General features: G+C 41.9%; 1 protein-coding gene across 1 annotated transcript in view; it reads left to right on the plus strand.

The window, feature by feature from the left end:
* The window catches only part of FASN (fatty acid synthase), a 42100-nt gene that overhangs the window by 5871 nt on the left and 18995 nt on the right, over positions 1-17234 (plus strand). The window contains exons 2-21 of the mRNA XM_069032229.1: positions 64-210; positions 1021-1173; positions 2688-2861; positions 3754-3954; positions 4389-4511; positions 5170-5285; positions 5522-5656; positions 8017-8476; positions 8821-9008; positions 9848-10037; positions 11478-11572; positions 11974-12108; positions 12408-12611; positions 14171-14286; positions 14744-14919; positions 15274-15465; positions 15756-15836; positions 15934-16119; positions 16429-16608; positions 16847-17050. Coding sequence (XP_068888330.1) covers positions 84-210; positions 1021-1173; positions 2688-2861; positions 3754-3954; positions 4389-4511; positions 5170-5285; positions 5522-5656; positions 8017-8476; positions 8821-9008; positions 9848-10037; positions 11478-11572; positions 11974-12108; positions 12408-12611; positions 14171-14286; positions 14744-14919; positions 15274-15465; positions 15756-15836; positions 15934-16119; positions 16429-16608; positions 16847-17050 — 3436 coding nt within the window. The 5' untranslated portion in view covers positions 64-83. The remainder of the gene's footprint in view (positions 1-63; positions 211-1020; positions 1174-2687; positions 2862-3753; positions 3955-4388; positions 4512-5169; positions 5286-5521; positions 5657-8016; positions 8477-8820; positions 9009-9847; positions 10038-11477; positions 11573-11973; positions 12109-12407; positions 12612-14170; positions 14287-14743; positions 14920-15273; positions 15466-15755; positions 15837-15933; positions 16120-16428; positions 16609-16846; positions 17051-17234) is intronic.

Consider the following 17234-nt stretch of genomic DNA (forward strand, 5'->3'; position numbering starts at 1 on the left):
ACAAGGCACATATACTTTCCTCTGTGTGAAATCTTACTAGCCTTACTGCTTTGTGGATCTCAGCAACAGGGTGAAGTTAAGAGATGGAGGACGTGGTGATTGCAGGCATAGCAGGAAAGCTGCCAGAATCTGAGAACTTGCAAGAGTTTTGGGAGAACCTGCTAAATGGAGTGGATATGGTCACAGAGGATGATCGGAGGTGGAAACCAGGTGAGTGCTTATTGTCCCTCCTTTTGGAGCCCTGAGTTCTGAGTCTTTTAGAGGAATTATCCTATGAAAAGAGATTTTAGGAGATCGAAACCCTGCTGCCAGACCCAAATTAACTTCTGATAAATCATCAAGAAATTCTGTAACAGAGTACTTTCATGAAGGTCTCACGCAATCCATTTTATAATGTTATGTCCTATGCAGTAGCAGCTAATAAAGAATATGTAGCTTACTTTCAAATACAAGAGCATTCTGACAGAGCAGCTAGGCAACATTAATCCTATACCTGCTCTTGATAGCTGTGACAGTAAGACAGCTCTGACATTTTGCTGGGTTCAGAAGTAGCACAGGGATTCCAATTGTGTGGTTTATGACTTTTTACAATGTTCCTTTTTGTCTGATTGTCCTTTTGAAGTGTTTGGCACATGTCTACCCAATTCAAGCTAGTGATTTGCAGAAGTCAAAAGCAGCTTTTGTTTCTCTTCTAAATGGTGACTGACCGGAACCACTGATTTAGACTATATGTGCTTGGTACCACTTGCCAAAGCAAAAATAGTTAAACTAGATAGATGTCTTTTGCTGCTATATCCAGGAGAGTCCTAAAAGTTATAATTATTTTTGCTAATGCAGCGTTCTCATTTCCAGGTGAGGCAGGTCAGTAGATAGTCATGCAGCCCCTCTGGGTACTGCGCAGGGGAGTGAGGTTTCATACGTAATTGAAAATCAGCTGTGGTCATTCTGTACTGTGTCTCAGCTTGTAGCTGCTTTACCATCGATGTGTTTTGTGACTCGGTGTCGAATTTTCCCTCACAGGAATTTATGGACTGCCTAAGAGAAATGGAAAGCTCAAGGACATAAGCAAATTTGATGCATCTTTTTTTGGGGTTCACCCCAAACAAGCTCATACAATGGATCCTCAACTTCGCTTGCTGTTGGAAGTTTCTTATGAAGCTATTTTGGATGGAGGTAAGTAGATGAATGACTGAAGAGGAAGAATTAAGCTGTATTGTCTCTGTGTAACAGGTGCAGCTGTACACCTGTGCGATGAGAACTCTAACAAGGGAAAGCCATCACATTAGAGAGGAGACCCAAGACGTGGTACAGAGGTTTCCAGATCCCAGTATAAGGGTTAGAATAAAGCTGTTTTCTCTAGAATGCAAACCAGGAAATCGTTGCTGACTGTCAGCAAATCTGTACCTGCATTATATGGTATGACAGAATCACTTTAACAGTCAACAGTTCTGGAGCTTTTCTATGTTCTGCTCTACCCTAACATTCCATAATAATTCCTTTGTAAGAGGAAAAGAAGGATGACTTGATTAGAATTCTCATCTGTGATGTAAAAGAATGACAGATGACCTGATGTATTTCTGTCTATTGGCCGGATTCTTGGAAAACCTGTAGCATTTGATCTGGTTTTTTAGAAGGTTTTCCTAGGAAGTGTGCTTTCAGAAATAGGAGCCTCTCTCTTCTGTTGCTGCCAGTATTTTGGGATTTTGAGTTACTTATCCACTGAGCCAAGAAATTTATTCTTCATGTTAATCAGTTTCATGTCAGAACATAAGCACATGGGGAAAAAGTTGGAATCAGCTCACTAGTACTGACTAGCTACAAATCGAAAGAGGGCAAATTTCGGTCAGATATGAGGAGGAAATTCTTTATTGTATGGGTGGTGAGGTATTGGGACAGGTTGCCCAGGGAGGTTGTGGATGCCCCAACCCTGGCAGTGTTCAAGGCCAGGTTGGATAAGGTCTAGTGTAAGATGTCCCTGCCTGTGGCTGTGGGGGTTGGGACCAGATGGTCTTTTAAAGTCCCTTCCAGCTTTTAACATTCTGTGATTCTGTGACTTACTGAAATTAACTTTTGCTTCTCTTCTTCTCTCTGCTTCTGAGCCTCTGTCTGGAGATTGAATAATCTGTCTGTCTCCAGGACACCTGAAGCAGGGAGAAGAAACAGCAGAGATTTCTGACAGTTGACCTTGCTGTGTGGTGTTTTTTTAGAGCAAAGTTGCTTCTTGTTCTGGTTATTGGCTATTTTTGTGCTTAAGAATTCTCATTTCTGTCTTGTACTCCAGATCTGGGCTGGAGATAGATATTGATGTGCTCACATGACGTTCCAGGTGCTATGATTTTTCTCCCCTTCAGTCTTCTCCTTTTCTCTGTAGTGGTAGTTAGCTGTTAGCTTCTCTTGTCAGCGTTTGTACTTTTCATAGTCCGTGCGCTTTTTTTACACAAGGCTCTAGCAGTGCCCGGCTAGGCTGTATGTTCTGGCCAAAAGCCAATACCAAACTTCTGATGGACTCTGAAGTAAGACATGTAAGGCTGGCAGTTGAAACAGATAAAAGGTTATTAAAGGTAAGGGAACAATGCTGCCGGAAAGGGACAAGAAGTAGTTTTGGTTGAACTGGTGCCAGTGTACCTGGTATCTCTGCAGTTTGCCCCTCATTATTTTTACTGTAATCTACCTTCCAATCCCCATAGGTATTAATCCGGCCACCCTCCGTGGCACAGACACAGGTGTATGGATTGGTGCCAGTGGGTCAGAAGCTGCCGAAGCCCTTAGCCAAGATCCAGAAGAGCTTTTGGGATACAGTATGACTGGCTGTCAGCGTGCTATGCTTGCCAACAGGATTTCCTACTTCTATGACTTAACGGGTAAGTGCCCCCCAAACCTGTTGATGCTGATCAGCAATTGCAATTTCAACACGATTGTACCACAGTTGCTGCAGAGGACTGGGATGGATATGATAGCATAGATCCCTTTTGGAAAGAGAAAATAGCGTGTAACTATTCTAAGGAGGCATATGAGAAGTAAAAATATATGGTGACTGTATGATAAGACTCTCTGTAAGGCTTTATAACTCAGCTGCTGCTGCTGCTGGACATAGCTGGTGTTCATCTGAGGGATGGTGATGTCAGGAAGCATTTATAAAAAGGCCTTGGTCCTTTCTGGCCTTTAGACTGCTATTGGTTATCAAGATATGTGGAAGTTGGCTATACCAGAGATAAACTGCTACTGACTGGAGCAGTTGGCTTTCTTTTGAGTAAAGTGGAAGAAGTAGGAGAGCCACAAAAATTATGTGATTGAAGGCATAGGTATGATTCAATCCATGTACGGTATTGAAGGGAATGGAGAGGTGGAAATTGATGTGAATTGCAGCAGAGAACAGAGAGAATGGCAAGGGTAGCACGAGGAAGGGCAAGGGATTTTTATTGACAAGAATGTGTAATTAGATGGGACCTGCCTGTTCTCTTTTTGGTGGAGAGACAGAATTTTTAAAAATGCCCTTAAAGCAAATCTGTTCATAATTTTTTCCCATCTTTCTCATGCCTTACCTTGTAAGTAGGCAGAGATGGTAGTTCTAGTCTCCCATTGCATCAGGTTTATCTGCTATGTTCTGAAGTAGCTCTGCTATGTTCTGAAGCAGCTCTTATTTAATGTTGTTTTCAATATGTTTCTTGTAACCCCGTCCTGTAGTCTTTGGAGAAGAATCTAGGAAATTAAGGTTGGTTTTGGTTTTTTTTTTTTCTCCTTATGTTTCTTAAGGACCAAGCCTAACTATTGACACAGCCTGCTCCTCTAGTCTTGTTGCTCTGGAAAACGCTTATAAGGCAATTCGTCATGGGCAGTGCAGTGCAGCCCTAGTAGGAGGAGTCAACCTCCTACTGAAGCCCAACACATCTGTGCAGTTCATGAAACTGGGTATGCTTAGTCCTGATGGTGCCTGCAAGGCTTTTGATGTTTCAGGTAAGGCGTAAGTAGAAAAGCGTATGGTGTATGAGAGTAACTTACTGTACGGTCTGTGACCAGCTACTCTTTCAATACAGCAAAGAGCTAGCCTTGTAGTTGTTCCAGGGTGCACTGTTTGGGACATACCCTGGACCTGATTTATGTTGCATGTTCCATTAAACCTGGAAAACTAACTGTGGGGAAGAAACTGGCACCATATGGTTCATCCCTCTGCCTCTGGGGAGAAAAAAATAGATGTCTCTTGATGGAAAATTTCTGTTGTCATTTGTGCTGAGCACTGTGTCTTTCTAGGACAGGAAATTTTTCTTTAAAAGAAATAGATGTGTCACATTCTCAAAACAGTCTATTGTAAGTGGTAATCTTACTGCATAGTGTTTGGCAACATTTTACAAAGCAGAGCAGAAGTTGTGACTCTCTTTCTCTGCTCTCAGGAAATGGATATTGTCGCTCTGAAGCTGCTGTTGTTGTTCTTTTGACCAAGAGATCGATGGCAAAGAGGATCTATGCCACAATAGTAAATGCTGGAATTAACACTGATGGCTTTAAGGAGCAAGGTAGGTCTTGAGCTGCTGAAAAGTGAGGTACCTACATAACTGTTCAGTTTAGAGTCTTTGTCATAAAAAGTGGTCTGTTGTAGGGTTCTTCTTTAGATGTGTGAATGTTTTTTTGTATTTGGGTTGGTTTTTTTTTTTCATTTTCTGGTTTTGATAATGCAAAGTTCAGGACCCTATTTTTAAAAGAAGTTAAAGGAGAGAAATGGTGGTTTCTACTGAAGTAACAGCAATGTTCTCTTGCTAGTTTAGCATTCCTTAGGACATCTCCACAGTAACTTCTGCATTGATGGTAGAAATGTAGGTACAGTGTTATAACTGTAAAGCTCTTACCCTACTGTTGTCCAGCTTCTCCTGCTCTCCAGCTGTGGAGACACCAAGCTTCACATGTTTTGCTTAACCTAGACATCTTCTAGTATTCTGTTAACCAGTATCTTTCCACCCTAGGTTACTTTCTGGTTCCTCTGCTCTTCTTGCAAAGAGCCTGAGAGGCTTATTGTGTTTGGTGCTAAGGACATGGTGAAAAGGCCTTTAGTTTGGGTTTTTTTTATGGGGGGGGGGGGGAAGGGAACTTGGCAGCCCAAAGTGAATGAAAGGATGCTAAAATCGGAACAGGAAACACCTGATAGGAGACTGAAATTGACGGCAATTTTGATCCTAGGTGTGACATTCCCATCTGGAGAGATGCAGCAGCAGTTGGTCAGATCTTTGTACAGGGAATGTGGTATCAAACCTGAAGAAGTGGAGTATGTTGAAGCCCATGGGACAGGCACCAAGGTCAGCATGGTCCCTAAGAGATTGAGTGTTTTCTTCCCTTGCATCACTTGCCACGCTTTTCCATTAAATTATTCCTTTTCCCAAAGTGAAATCTTTTTGCCTTCTACCAGTTAGTAGACTATGTTCTGCTTCACTACTTTTGGATTTTTCCCAAACACCATAATCTTTCAGATTTCTCTTTTGGGGTGTGTTTTGGAAGTGCTGGCTAATAGCCATTCTGATTCTCTTCATACTAGGCTGGAGATCCACAGGAAGTAAATGGCATTGTAAATGTCTTCTGTGAGCGTGAAAGGGAGCCACTGTTGATCGGATCAACCAAGTCAAATATGGGTCATCCAGAGCCTGCTTCAGGGCTTGCTGCATTAGCCAAGGTAACAGGGGGCTTGAGAAGAAAAATTAGGGAAGGTGGGAGAACACCAGTGTGTGGGGTTTTGTTTGGTTGGTTTAGGGAAAATCTGCATTGATTCAGGGTAAAATATTCACTGATACTCATAAGAACTCAGGTGTTTCTCATTAACTACTTGCTTCACGTGCAAATATTTTTAAAAGCTCAGGTGGCTATCCTGCAAACTACCGAATGCTCAGGTGGCCCTCTGCTGTGTGCATACACTCTTCAGTTCCCTCTTCCTACCAAATTCTATAGGAGCATAGCTCTGGTCAGAATAAAGGCTTTGGGATTCTTTTGTTAATCCTTATTGATTACTTTGTCAATCCTTACACTGGACCTTCCAACAGAACTCTGCTGCAAGTCGTTTGGGTTTGAAGCACATACACGTAGAGGGGTTGGATGTTTGGTTGACAATGACCAAAGATGAGAGGCAGTGTAGGCTTTCAGTGCCAAAAGAGCAGCTGATCCTTCTGGCTTTCTGTCAGGGATGTATCATCTCTTCCTCTTCTCTCTTAGGATGGCAAGAAGCTAGGTGAGTTCTTTGGGATGAGGCTACCAGCATGAATAACTGTCTGTCTTAGCAACCAGCTTGCTAACTACTGCTGTAGGCAGATGGTCATCTATTGGCTCCAGCTGCTAAACTGCAGCTAATGTTCACACTTGCTTGTTAAGCCTATTGCCATAGACCATGCAAACTAAAGTCACGTACACTGCCACTGCTACAATTGTAGACTCTTCAAAGTGGTTACTTGTGACCCAAATACAACTTACTGTGAATGGCCTCATCTGCATGACGATAGCAGTGTCCGTCTCTGTAGAGAAAAGTTTAGGGCTTTTTAGCGCCTTTATCTCTGACTGACACATTCTTCATAGAAAGAATGATAACTTAGTCATGAAATAAGCTTCTCAATCCATACTGTGTTGTATGTAACAAACAGTTTGTTTAGTGTGGTTCTGTGATCCATCAGGACAGGATCATAACTTTGAGGTAATGTTGCCCTCACCTCTGCACCAAACCCAGTGTTTCTTAGACAGTAACTATCTCAGGGAATCTGCAGTTCGTGTAAATGTTTTCTTCTGGAATTCCATAAAATACTCCTATGTGAGGTGTCAGGAAATTGGATCTTGAAAATATCAGATTTCAGACTTGAAGAGAATCCATTAATTATATGGGTAGGTAGGAATGAAACTAAGGCTTGCCAAGGCCTCTTCAGGCAAATTCTGGTAAGGAAGGGAAAAAAATCACTTGCATCTTTGAATTACTCAGCCTATCTAATTACTTGCTGTGCAGCAAAGACAAAGCCTTTTGGTGGCACTGGTGGTATGCTCACTGTACTGTGCTCTCAAACCTAGGTAGAACCCATGAAAAACTTAAAGTACAGTATGTATCAGTGTAAAGCAACAGCACATTCAAAGTGCGTAGTATTGGAGGTGTAGTACAGTATGCATGAAAATACTTAGACTACAGCTTTAAACGTGTTGGCTGTGAGTTGAAATCATGTATTTATACTGGTTGTTCTCCCAGGTAAGCTGCAGTGTCTGATAGTCAACTTGGAAGAACAGTTCCCAAGCCAGTATATCTCTCTGACCATTCTGGAGTGGTGAAGGAACTGTCAAACACACAGAGCACACTCCGTTTGCAGTGGACCTTGTAGTCTGCAATTTGCTGGGCTTGTTCCACAGATGAATGTGGGTTTGGTGTCATGAGCTGTATGTAGAGAGAAGCTACTAAGAGAAGGGAGCTCTTGTTTTTTTGGCACAGATATTTTGTTCCTCATGTTGTTTCAGTAATTTCCTTTGGCTGCCAGTTCTGACCAGTCTGCTGTTTCTGCTTTTTTGAATTAAGAAGACAACAAATGGGTGTAAAGCAGCAAGCAGACTTCTTTACTAGTGCTTCAGCTTGATTCTTTTGCAGCAAAGTAAGAAATAGAAGCATTTTGTTGTGATAAGGAAGAGGATTTGTGACTGTGTGCAACTGAGGAGGGATGAAGTGGAATGTGATAAAGGGATGGGGTCTGAAAGGGGAAAAAGATGATGTGATAGTCTTAGTACCTAGGCTGCTTTTCCTGCAGGACTGCATGGCTTGCCAGTTAGAAAGAGTCTGGAAGCTAAACCTAAGGCTCAACTTCTGCTGACTTCCTGCATGGTCTTAAAATTTGCCTAGGTGATGCAGTTGCTACCTCAGTAACATCAACAATGCTATTCTCTGAAATGTCCCTTTATCCAAACATAGAAAACCGCTTTCAGAATATGCTACATGGTCATTTGTAGTAAAATAATAACAACACAAGAATGTTTGTTGTGAGACCATGTGGAGCACAGAATACTCTGTTTTTCTTTCAGGTCATTCTCTCTCTGGAACATGGGCTGTGGGCTCCAAATCTTCATTTCAATACCCCAAATCCAGATATTCCTGCCTTACAAGATGGCTCTTTGGAGGTAGTTTGTAAACCAACACCAGTGAAAGGTGGCCTTGTCAGTATCAACTCTTTTGGCTTTGGAGGTGCTAATGCTCATGTCATTCTGAGGCCAAATAAGGACAAATGCCAGCCTCTGGAGACTTGTAACATGCCAAGACTGGTTCAAATTTCTGGCAGAACCCAGGAAGCTGTGGAAACACTAATTCAAGAGAGCAGAAAACATGGAGGATGCAGCCCATTTGTAAGCCTGCTCAGCGATATCTCTGCAGTTCCCGTGTCCTCCATGCCCTACAGGGGCTACACACTGGTTGGCACTGAAAGTGACATAAAAGAGGTTCAGCAAGTTCAAGCATCTGGTAGACCACTCTGGTACATATGCTCAGGTAGGTGTGCAGCATTGGGTCCAGGCTTTTCCATTCCTCTGTAGATCTGGGGCTTGAGCAATTGTGTTCTGTGCTCTAATGCTATTTTACAGTGTAGCATGAGGAAATATTTTGCAACTCTGTGACATGTCTAGGAGTGTTCTGTATTTTATTAAAACCTTCCAACTTAACTGTCTTCTGATTGTAGCGAAGGCCAGCAAAATAAAGTGGTGCCTAATTTAGAGAATGTTAGAAATGTACAGTGCTTTGCTCTCAGAATTCTTTAACTGCCAGAGAAAGTGTGTTGTGTCTACTCCTGTTTCAGAATATTACTAAAGCTCACTTTCTCCTTGCCTTTCCTGCAGGCATGGGAGCACAGTGGAAAGGCATGGGCCTGAGCCTTATGAAGTTGGATCTGTTTCACCAGTCTATATTGCGCTCAGATGAGGCTTTGAAGGACACAGGCCTGAAGGTCTCAGACCTGCTGCTGCAAGCAGATGAGAACACTTTTGATGACACTGTCCATGCATTTGTTGGACTAGCTGCTATTCAGGCAAGACTCAAAGGACTAGTGGAGGAGGATTGTGGACTCAATCCACATAAGCACCTTCTGCTAATGTGTCTGTTTGGCTGGTAACACTTTATACCGATTAATGGAAGCTTGTTCTGTGTAATCAGCAAGTGGCAACTGTTAGAAATACCTCTCTGGAAGGAGGGACTGTGTTGTGCCCTTGACAATTTTGGGCTTTGCCACTTAAAAGTACATAACAAACCTTTTGGTACAGACATTCTTGGCCTTTCTGCTTTTTTCTTACAAGATGTTTGGACTAATATTGGTCTGAACTGATTTGTGTGTGTATCTGTGTGTGTGTGGCACAGTTTTTTCTTTTAAGAGACTAAGGAATGTCTTTAAGTTTTATGCAAATGTTTGTGCTAAGGAGCAAGGTTCCATTTAATGTCTTCTAAAATTTGTTCTGCAAATGAACTAAGTCAAGCTGAATGAAGTCTCTTCTTGATTCTGAGTGTCAACGTGAGATTCATGGTTTCGTAATAAACTAGAGGCCATGCTTTTAAAGTGATCTGGAAAGCTGATCTTGCCTCTTACTTTGTTCAGATGCATTCTTGGCAGCCTCATGTTGTTGTTGGAAATACTTTCTTAGTGGAAAACTACATTGTGAAGAGGCCCAGACAATACTGGAGTTGTATGATGATTCTTGGGATTGCTTTGAAAGGAGGATGGAGCTGCAGTTGTTGGGAGAAAAAAAAAAAGTAGTGATGCCAAGAATATCTGTACCCAAAAAGTTCATTACGTACTTGTTACTGCTGTGTACCTTTGAGGCCTGGCACCTGCTTACTCTGGCATGGAATCAGTAATCTTACTTCTGCTTGCAGATTGCTCAGATTGATATGCTGAAGGCTGCAGGTCTGCAACCCGACGGGATTTTGGGCCACTCAGTGGGAGAACTAGCTTGTGGCTATGCAGACAACTCCTTAAGTCATGAAGAAGCCATTCTTGCTGCTTATTGGCGGGGACGATGCGTTAAAGAGGCCAAATTGCCACCGGGAGGAATGGCTGCTGTTGGTAGGTACACCCTTACGAAAAGAGTGATACAGGAAAGTGCATCTGATTTCTGTTGTATGCCATCGGGATAAAATTGGTCTCTGAAACTATTATGTCTGTAAAATCTTGGCCACTGTTGCTTCTTTGTTTTCTTCTGATGTAGAACAGGTTATTAAATATTTAAGTTGATACAGTGGTAGTGATCTCTGTCCTGGAATACATCAGGATTTTGGTAATCCATCCAAAATTTAAGTGGAAATGGAGGGATTTGTTGTCAGGTGAGGATTTGTTGTCAGGTGACCAATGACATGCCTGATAAATAATCACCTTGAAACAAGGTGAAAATGTAAAGCACTGAGTTTTTTGGCTGTTGAAAGATATATATCATACACACACAGATGTGTGTGTATATATAGATATATATTTTAGTATTTTTTTAATAAAGGAGACTTCTGATTGTCTGCAAGAGTAATGAAATGTGAAAACAGTAAGCTGCTATTATGTAGTGGGCAGCTGGCTAGTGGAATTTACTATAGCCTAATAGCACTTAGGAATAAGCTTTCCCCTGAACAAGCTTTGCTTTGTGTTTGTGTAAGTCATAGTTTTGCCCACTGTTGGGTAAAATTTTGGACCCAGCAGTTTTGCTTTGTGGTGCGGCTTTATAGTGACTTACATGTTTAAAAGTAAAATTATTATTGGTAGCACTGTTGTTCTTCTGCTTCTTATTGGGCGTAGTGGTCAATTAAAACCTGAAACACCTAGGAGAAAAGCTGTTGCAGATATAATGCAGTATATTGGACTAGATCACTTGTTATAATGCCAGATTTCTTAATTTAAGTAATGCTACAAAGGACTATCTATCTAATTTAGCTTTTTTTCCCCTTGAAATTAAATAAATGACACTCTTATTGCGGAATTTGGAGTGCTGCATACAGTTTGTTTTTGATAATCTGATGTAAAGGTCAAGTTCTTCCTGTGACTTGTATCTGTGTAATGTATGACCAGATGCTTCATGTGTTAACCTAGCATGCCACTAGAGTTACTGATTTCTATCGATATTTTGCGTCTCTCAGCAATCCAAGCTAGTACAGGGGAGAGAACACATGAGCTTGACTTCTGGAAACTAAGGGCAACATGAGATAGAACAACCAATTCTGTAGCTTCTTTGAAAGTGTGGGGGTTACCCCCACCCCATTCATTAATGGGACAGTGCAAAGATTTGGCCTTCTGTCCTTGTGTTAAGCATAACTGTGATAAATGTCATCTTAAAGCTCTAGGGTAAATATTCTTTTGCAGAATTGTTTTTGGGGGAAGGGGGAGACACCCATCTGTCTCTTGCAAGTTCTTCCCAATTTTGCAAAGTGCTGAATTGAGCACAGTGGCTATGCAGTTAAGATTGCTTCCTCTTACGAGACTCATACCTAGAAACACTTTTGTTGTCCTGCGGTCTTCCTTTTGCAGGTCTGACATGGGAGGAATGTAAACAACGCTGTCCTCCAAATGTGGTACCAGCCTGTCACAACTCTGAGGACACTGTCACTGTTTCGGGGCCTCTGGTGAGCATGGAACTGATACAGTACATACCAGGATTGTGAGTGGGACCTGTGAAGTTCAGGTTTGAAGAAAGCATGAAGCTTAATTAGCGTTCAGCTGCTTGCAAAGGGGAGCTGGATTGAAGTTGGTGGAGTGGACATAATACTTTTTATAAACTTACACACTCAAATACTCTGAGAGGAAGTGATGTTAGTGCCTCAGTAAGCTAGTAATAAAATATCTCCTATATCCATGGGCATAGAGGAGGATAAATTATAGGACTGAGAAGGGCAATAACCTCATCCCAGTTATGGCTCCCTTTAAATGGCAACTGAGGAAGGGTATGGAGGGAGTACAGTGGCTCGTACAGATCCCAAGTATTTTGTGAGCTTTTCTCTTAGTTCACTGATGTTCCTCTTCTTAGGACTCTGTGAATGAGTTTGTAGCCACACTGAAGAAAGATGGTGTGTTCGCGAAGGAGGTGCGCAGTGCTGGCGTCGCATTTCACTCCTATTACATGGCATCTATTGCACCAGCGCTGCTCAATGCGCTGAAAAAGGTAATATTGCCAAACTGTGGCTTGCACGACTTATGCTCTGGCACCTAGGCTGACTATAGGTGATGTTGAGTTTAAGGGGACTCCTTTCTTCAGAAGGAAGAGGAAATCTCTTGAAGAGCGTGTAGACTTCTGTGAGATCTAATGTTTGAAATCATTTGGCCTGAAGCAGAAGGATATCCTGAGCAATCAAGCTGGGAGAAATGACCTGTGAAAAGGAGAAACTGCTTGCTTTTGCCTATTGTATTGTTCTCTATTACTTGTAACTCTTTCTCCTGTCCTTCTTTCTTGACTGTCTGTAGGTCATTCCACACCCTAAACCTCGCTCAGCACGATGGATCAGTACATCTATCCCTGAATCTCAGTGGCAAAGTGATCTGGCTAGGAATTCCTCTGCAGAGTACCATGTGAACAACCTAGTGAGTCCAGTGCTGTTCCACGAAGGTCTGAAGCATATTCCAGAGAATGCCATTGTAGTAGAGATTGCTCCTCATGCTCTTTTACAGGTATTGTATTTGATTGTTTCAGTATGACACTATAATGATGGTATCATGCTGCTGCAAGGAGATTTATGGTCTGAGGTCTAGGGAAGACTGCAGACTGCAGCTTCTTTTTTTTTTTTTTTTTTTTTTTTTTTTTTTTTTTACTGTGGTTCTGAGAACATTTGCTTTCTTCAGTACTTCTGAGCTTTTCCCAGTTTTAATGTTTGGTTTTTTGTTTGTTTCTGTGTGGTTTTTTAGGGGGTGGTGTATGTTAATGTTAAAAATAAAAATAAATTCGTAACACACTACCACTTCCTCACCCAGACATTCATATTACTGCAATTATTTCTTCCTATGCACTTCAGATAGCTTATAGTCAGCTTTCTGGACTGCGTAATGAGTAAGGAAAGCATTTCATTGTTTGGATCTAATGGAGAGTGTGTGCAAAAATTAGAGGTGCGAGACATTCAAAAGACTTGACGGGCCTTCTGTATGAAAAAAATCTGTTACGAACTGTACACTGAATTTGGGTTGAGGTTTTGTCTTAAAAGGTGGTAGACAGCAGTGGTGTTTTCCCCTCTTCTCCTAGACCAAGTAGTCTGAGACCACAGGAGCTTGCTTTCTTCTTCAACTTCTTTCCCTAATGAGATCAGATCATTACTTGTTTCTCCCCACCCTATGAAAATTGATCCTCGTGGAATTAGCTCCATAGTAGAGAATGCAGAACATGAGGTGCATTGGGAAATACTTGCTCCACAGGATCAGTGGTGTGGTCTTGTCTCTGTCCCTTAAGTCTCAAGGACTGGTCTCTATTATTTGGTCTGTAGCATGCAAAAGCGGTCTTAGGAAGACCAGTAGTTACTCATGAATCAAGATTAATAGTTATACAGTGCTTCTGAGTTTCAATCCAGTGTATTTTTACTACATCATGTTAGTCTTGTGCTTTGAAAGTGACTTGAAGGGAGAATCAGAGTACAGTTTTCAAACTGGGCAGATATTTTTCTTGAAAAAGAGACTATATGCCTCATGTTGAAATCATTGAACAATTTTGGACTCTAATACAAGTGACTAAGACTTCATTGTCTGGGCTTGAGAGTATTCTGGTTTTTCTTTCTTTTCTCATGTAAAGATCATGGGATCAAACTGAAGAGAAGATAAAGATTGGCTCAGGCGTTCAAGGCTGAGTTTTTCGGTCTAATAGCTTTTGCTTGAAAAATGCACTCGGATACTTCAGACTAGAAGGTGCTGCTCCTGGGAAGGGAGTGTGTGCAAGTGGGAGGCGTGAGAAGGTGACTTTGCAGTTCTTCGAGTGCAGGTTTTGATTTCACTTCACAGTCTGCTTGGGAAACGGATATTTGTGTTTTGGCAGAATTACATTAATATTCTGTAGGTTCTGCTTTACCAAATGTTCAACAAGTTGGGTTGCTGGAAGGGTACTCTTCCCTGTTAAAGTGGTGTATGTTCCAGCAACTAGCACAGAACTCTTGGCACAGATACGTAAGTGGTTTGAGACCTATAGAGAAAAATTCAGAGACAGAGAAGTAATGCCTTCCACTGATGACTTATGGATTCTACTTGACCAGGCTATCTTGAGGAGAACTTTGAAACCAACTTGCACCATTCTACCTTTGATGAAGAAAGAGCACAAGAATAATCTGGAGTTCTTCCTAACACAGATTGGAAAGATTCATTTAACTGGGTAAGGAGACTAGGGGAGGAGGGTGAGTGGGAGAACGGAAGGGAATGCAGGTCTCTTCTCTAGTATGCGTGTCTTCACATGAATTCAAATACTCCTTCAAGAAACCTTGAAAAAAATGGGCTGTACATTTGTGCTTTACATACTTAGCATGCTCACTTGTGATGTGTTCCCTTGGGTGAGAGACTGCTTGGGCTGGGAAGGTGCCTTCTAAAGACAAGTCCCGTTTCAAAGGCCTAGGAACCTGGAACTAGCTTTTGGAAATAAACTTTGCATCTTGTAGACTGTTAATTACAAATTTGGCTGCAGTAAGTGTTCATGGTACATCTCAGACATGGAGTCTGAGACCAATTAAGTGTTATATGGTATGCCTGACCTCTTAAGTGTTATAATCAGTTTTTTTCCCTACTTTTTCTTCCCATCCTTTCCCCCACTGTCTTGATTCTTTTTGTCTTTCTAGGATAAGTGTTCTTGGAAATAACTTGTTCCCACCTGTGGAATACCCTGTCCCTGTGGGAACACCCCTTATTTCTCCATGCATCAAATGGGACCACAGTCAGGACTGGGATGTTCCGAAAGCTGAAGACTTTCCAGCAGGTTCCAAAGGCTCTGCATCTGCTTCAGTCTACAATATTGGTGTGTTGCTGGTTTGGGGTTTATTATTTGTTTGTCACTTTGCTGCTTTACCTGTGTGTTTCCTTTTGTAAAACTAAGAAAAGGATACTCAAAACACCATCCTTGAAGCCGTCCTCTGAAGTTTAAGTGTTTGTTTTGGATTGAAAAAAACCTGTATCTGTTTCTGACGTGGGATGAGAGAACATGAACAGACCAGGAATCTCTGTTGCTTTAGACTAAGAGTAATTTTAAGAGCTGCGTGTTGTCAGGCAGGATAGTTGGGGAAACTAGAACCTCTTCTAGACACTGAGAGGGGAAAGACCTCTCTATTAGAGTGCTTTTATTATTTTTATTCTGCTCTTTATTCTTTGACAGATGTGAGTCCTGACTCTCCTGACCACTACTTGATTGGTCACTGCATTGATGGCAGAGTTTTGTACCCAGCAACTGGGTACCTAGTGCTGGCTTGGCGAACACTGACACGGTCTCTTGGCACGGCCATGGAGCAAACAGCTGTTATGTTTGAAGATGTCACAATTCATCAGGCAACTATCCTTCCCAAAAAGGGTGAGTGAAGAGTGCTGGTATAACTGCACAACTGTGTGGTGTAGATGGAGGGAGTGGGAGGAAAGGAATGCATTGGAAAAATGAGGAGGAATGCAGGAGAGAGACTATAAAGAAGAGTACAGCATGGCTGAGCAAAGGAATGGATTCATACAGTCAAGTAGTACATATTATGGTCATCTTTATAATGTGTTGTGAGCAGGGAGTCTAGAGATAGTGAAAGAAAACGTTCTGCTTCAGGATGGTAGAAATAAATGACCTCACAGTCCTGTCTTTCTCAATATTTCTTGCAGGATCAGTACAGCTGGAAGTAAGACTCCTGCCTGCTTCACGCTGCTTTGAGGTGTCAGGAAATGGGAATCTGGCTGTGAGTGGTAAGTGAAGGAAGTTTAAGTGTATACATGGTCTTAGTAGAATCCATTATTTATAAACAATGATAATGATTGTTATTCTTGTTACTGTGCCCTTCAGGGAAGATTTCCCTCCTGGAAAACACTGCTCAGAAGAATTTCCTTAACCAGCCAGATGGCTTTCGGCCTCAAGTAGAGAGGAGCTCAAAGTCTGGACTCTTGAAAGAAGACATTTATCAAGAGCTGCATCTGCGTGGATATAATTATGGACCAACTTTCCAGGGTGTTCTAGAATGCAACAGTGAAGGTGAATTTCTTTTCAAAAGAAGCACAGTGAGCCTGGATATTGTAATGATGACTATTTGATCTTTTAATTCCATTTGTATTAACAGTTCACCTGACTGTGTCTTGTGAGGTAATTATACTTTGTGTGATAAGGGAGAGCAACCAAGAGTTCTAATAGAGCATTGAGATCTGTTATCTCCAATGTAGAACCGACTATTGGAGTTTACAGGGGAAGCTGGGTACATACACCAAATTTGGTATTTAATAAGCAGTGACATTCTAGCATCTGATGAATGATGAAATAGTGAGGCTTTCTCTTCCTCTTCTGCAGCAAGTGCAGGGAAAGTTCTGTGGAATGGAAACTGGGTGACCTTCCTTGACACTCTGCTACACGTGCTGATCTTAGCTGAGACTGGCCGCAGTCTACGCTTACCCACGAGGATTCGCTCAGTCTGTATTGATCCAGTGCTGCATGAAGAGCAGGTGTGCCAATACCAGGACAATATAGAAGGTAATGTCTTTCATGCTTGAACTTTTGCTGGTTGTTTTGACTGCCATTCTGACTACGGGGTGAATGTGTGAATTCTGAAGTAGTAGGATGGACTTGGGGGGCCCCCTCTTAGTCTCCAAGCTATTCTGCAACTCTGTAACATCTCTATGTAACGGCCTCACCTAGCACTGTTCATCAGATCACCTTGAACAAAATATTTTTTTGTTTTGTAACCTACATTTCTTTCCTGACTTTTCAGCTTTTGAAGTTGTTGTGGACCACTGCCTTGATAGCCTTAAAGCAGGAGGTGTTCAGATCAATGGTCTTCATGCTTCTGTGGCACCACGACGACAACAGGAACGGACACCTCCCACCCTGGAAAAATTCTGCTTTGTGCCCTACATTGAGAGTAGCTGTTTGTCTTCCAATGCCCATCTTCATGCCTATCTGGAGCGCTGCAAAGGTAGTGTAGCGCTGAGACAAGTCTGAGAGAAGCTGTTTGTACTACTTCAGAACATCTGAGATATTAAGTGTTGGTCTCTGTAGAAGACTTCAGCAAGGGTTCTCTGTATGATTGCTAGAAGCTAAAAGCTAGTTCTGCCTGGGATCTCTAGAATGTGGGGAAGAGTAAAAAGCCATGAAGAGGG

The sequence above is a fragment of the Aphelocoma coerulescens genome, chromosome 18 (assembly GCF_041296385.1).
Source record: "Aphelocoma coerulescens isolate FSJ_1873_10779 chromosome 18, UR_Acoe_1.0, whole genome shotgun sequence".
NCBI classification, from domain to species: Eukaryota; Metazoa; Chordata; class Aves; order Passeriformes; family Corvidae; genus Aphelocoma; species Aphelocoma coerulescens.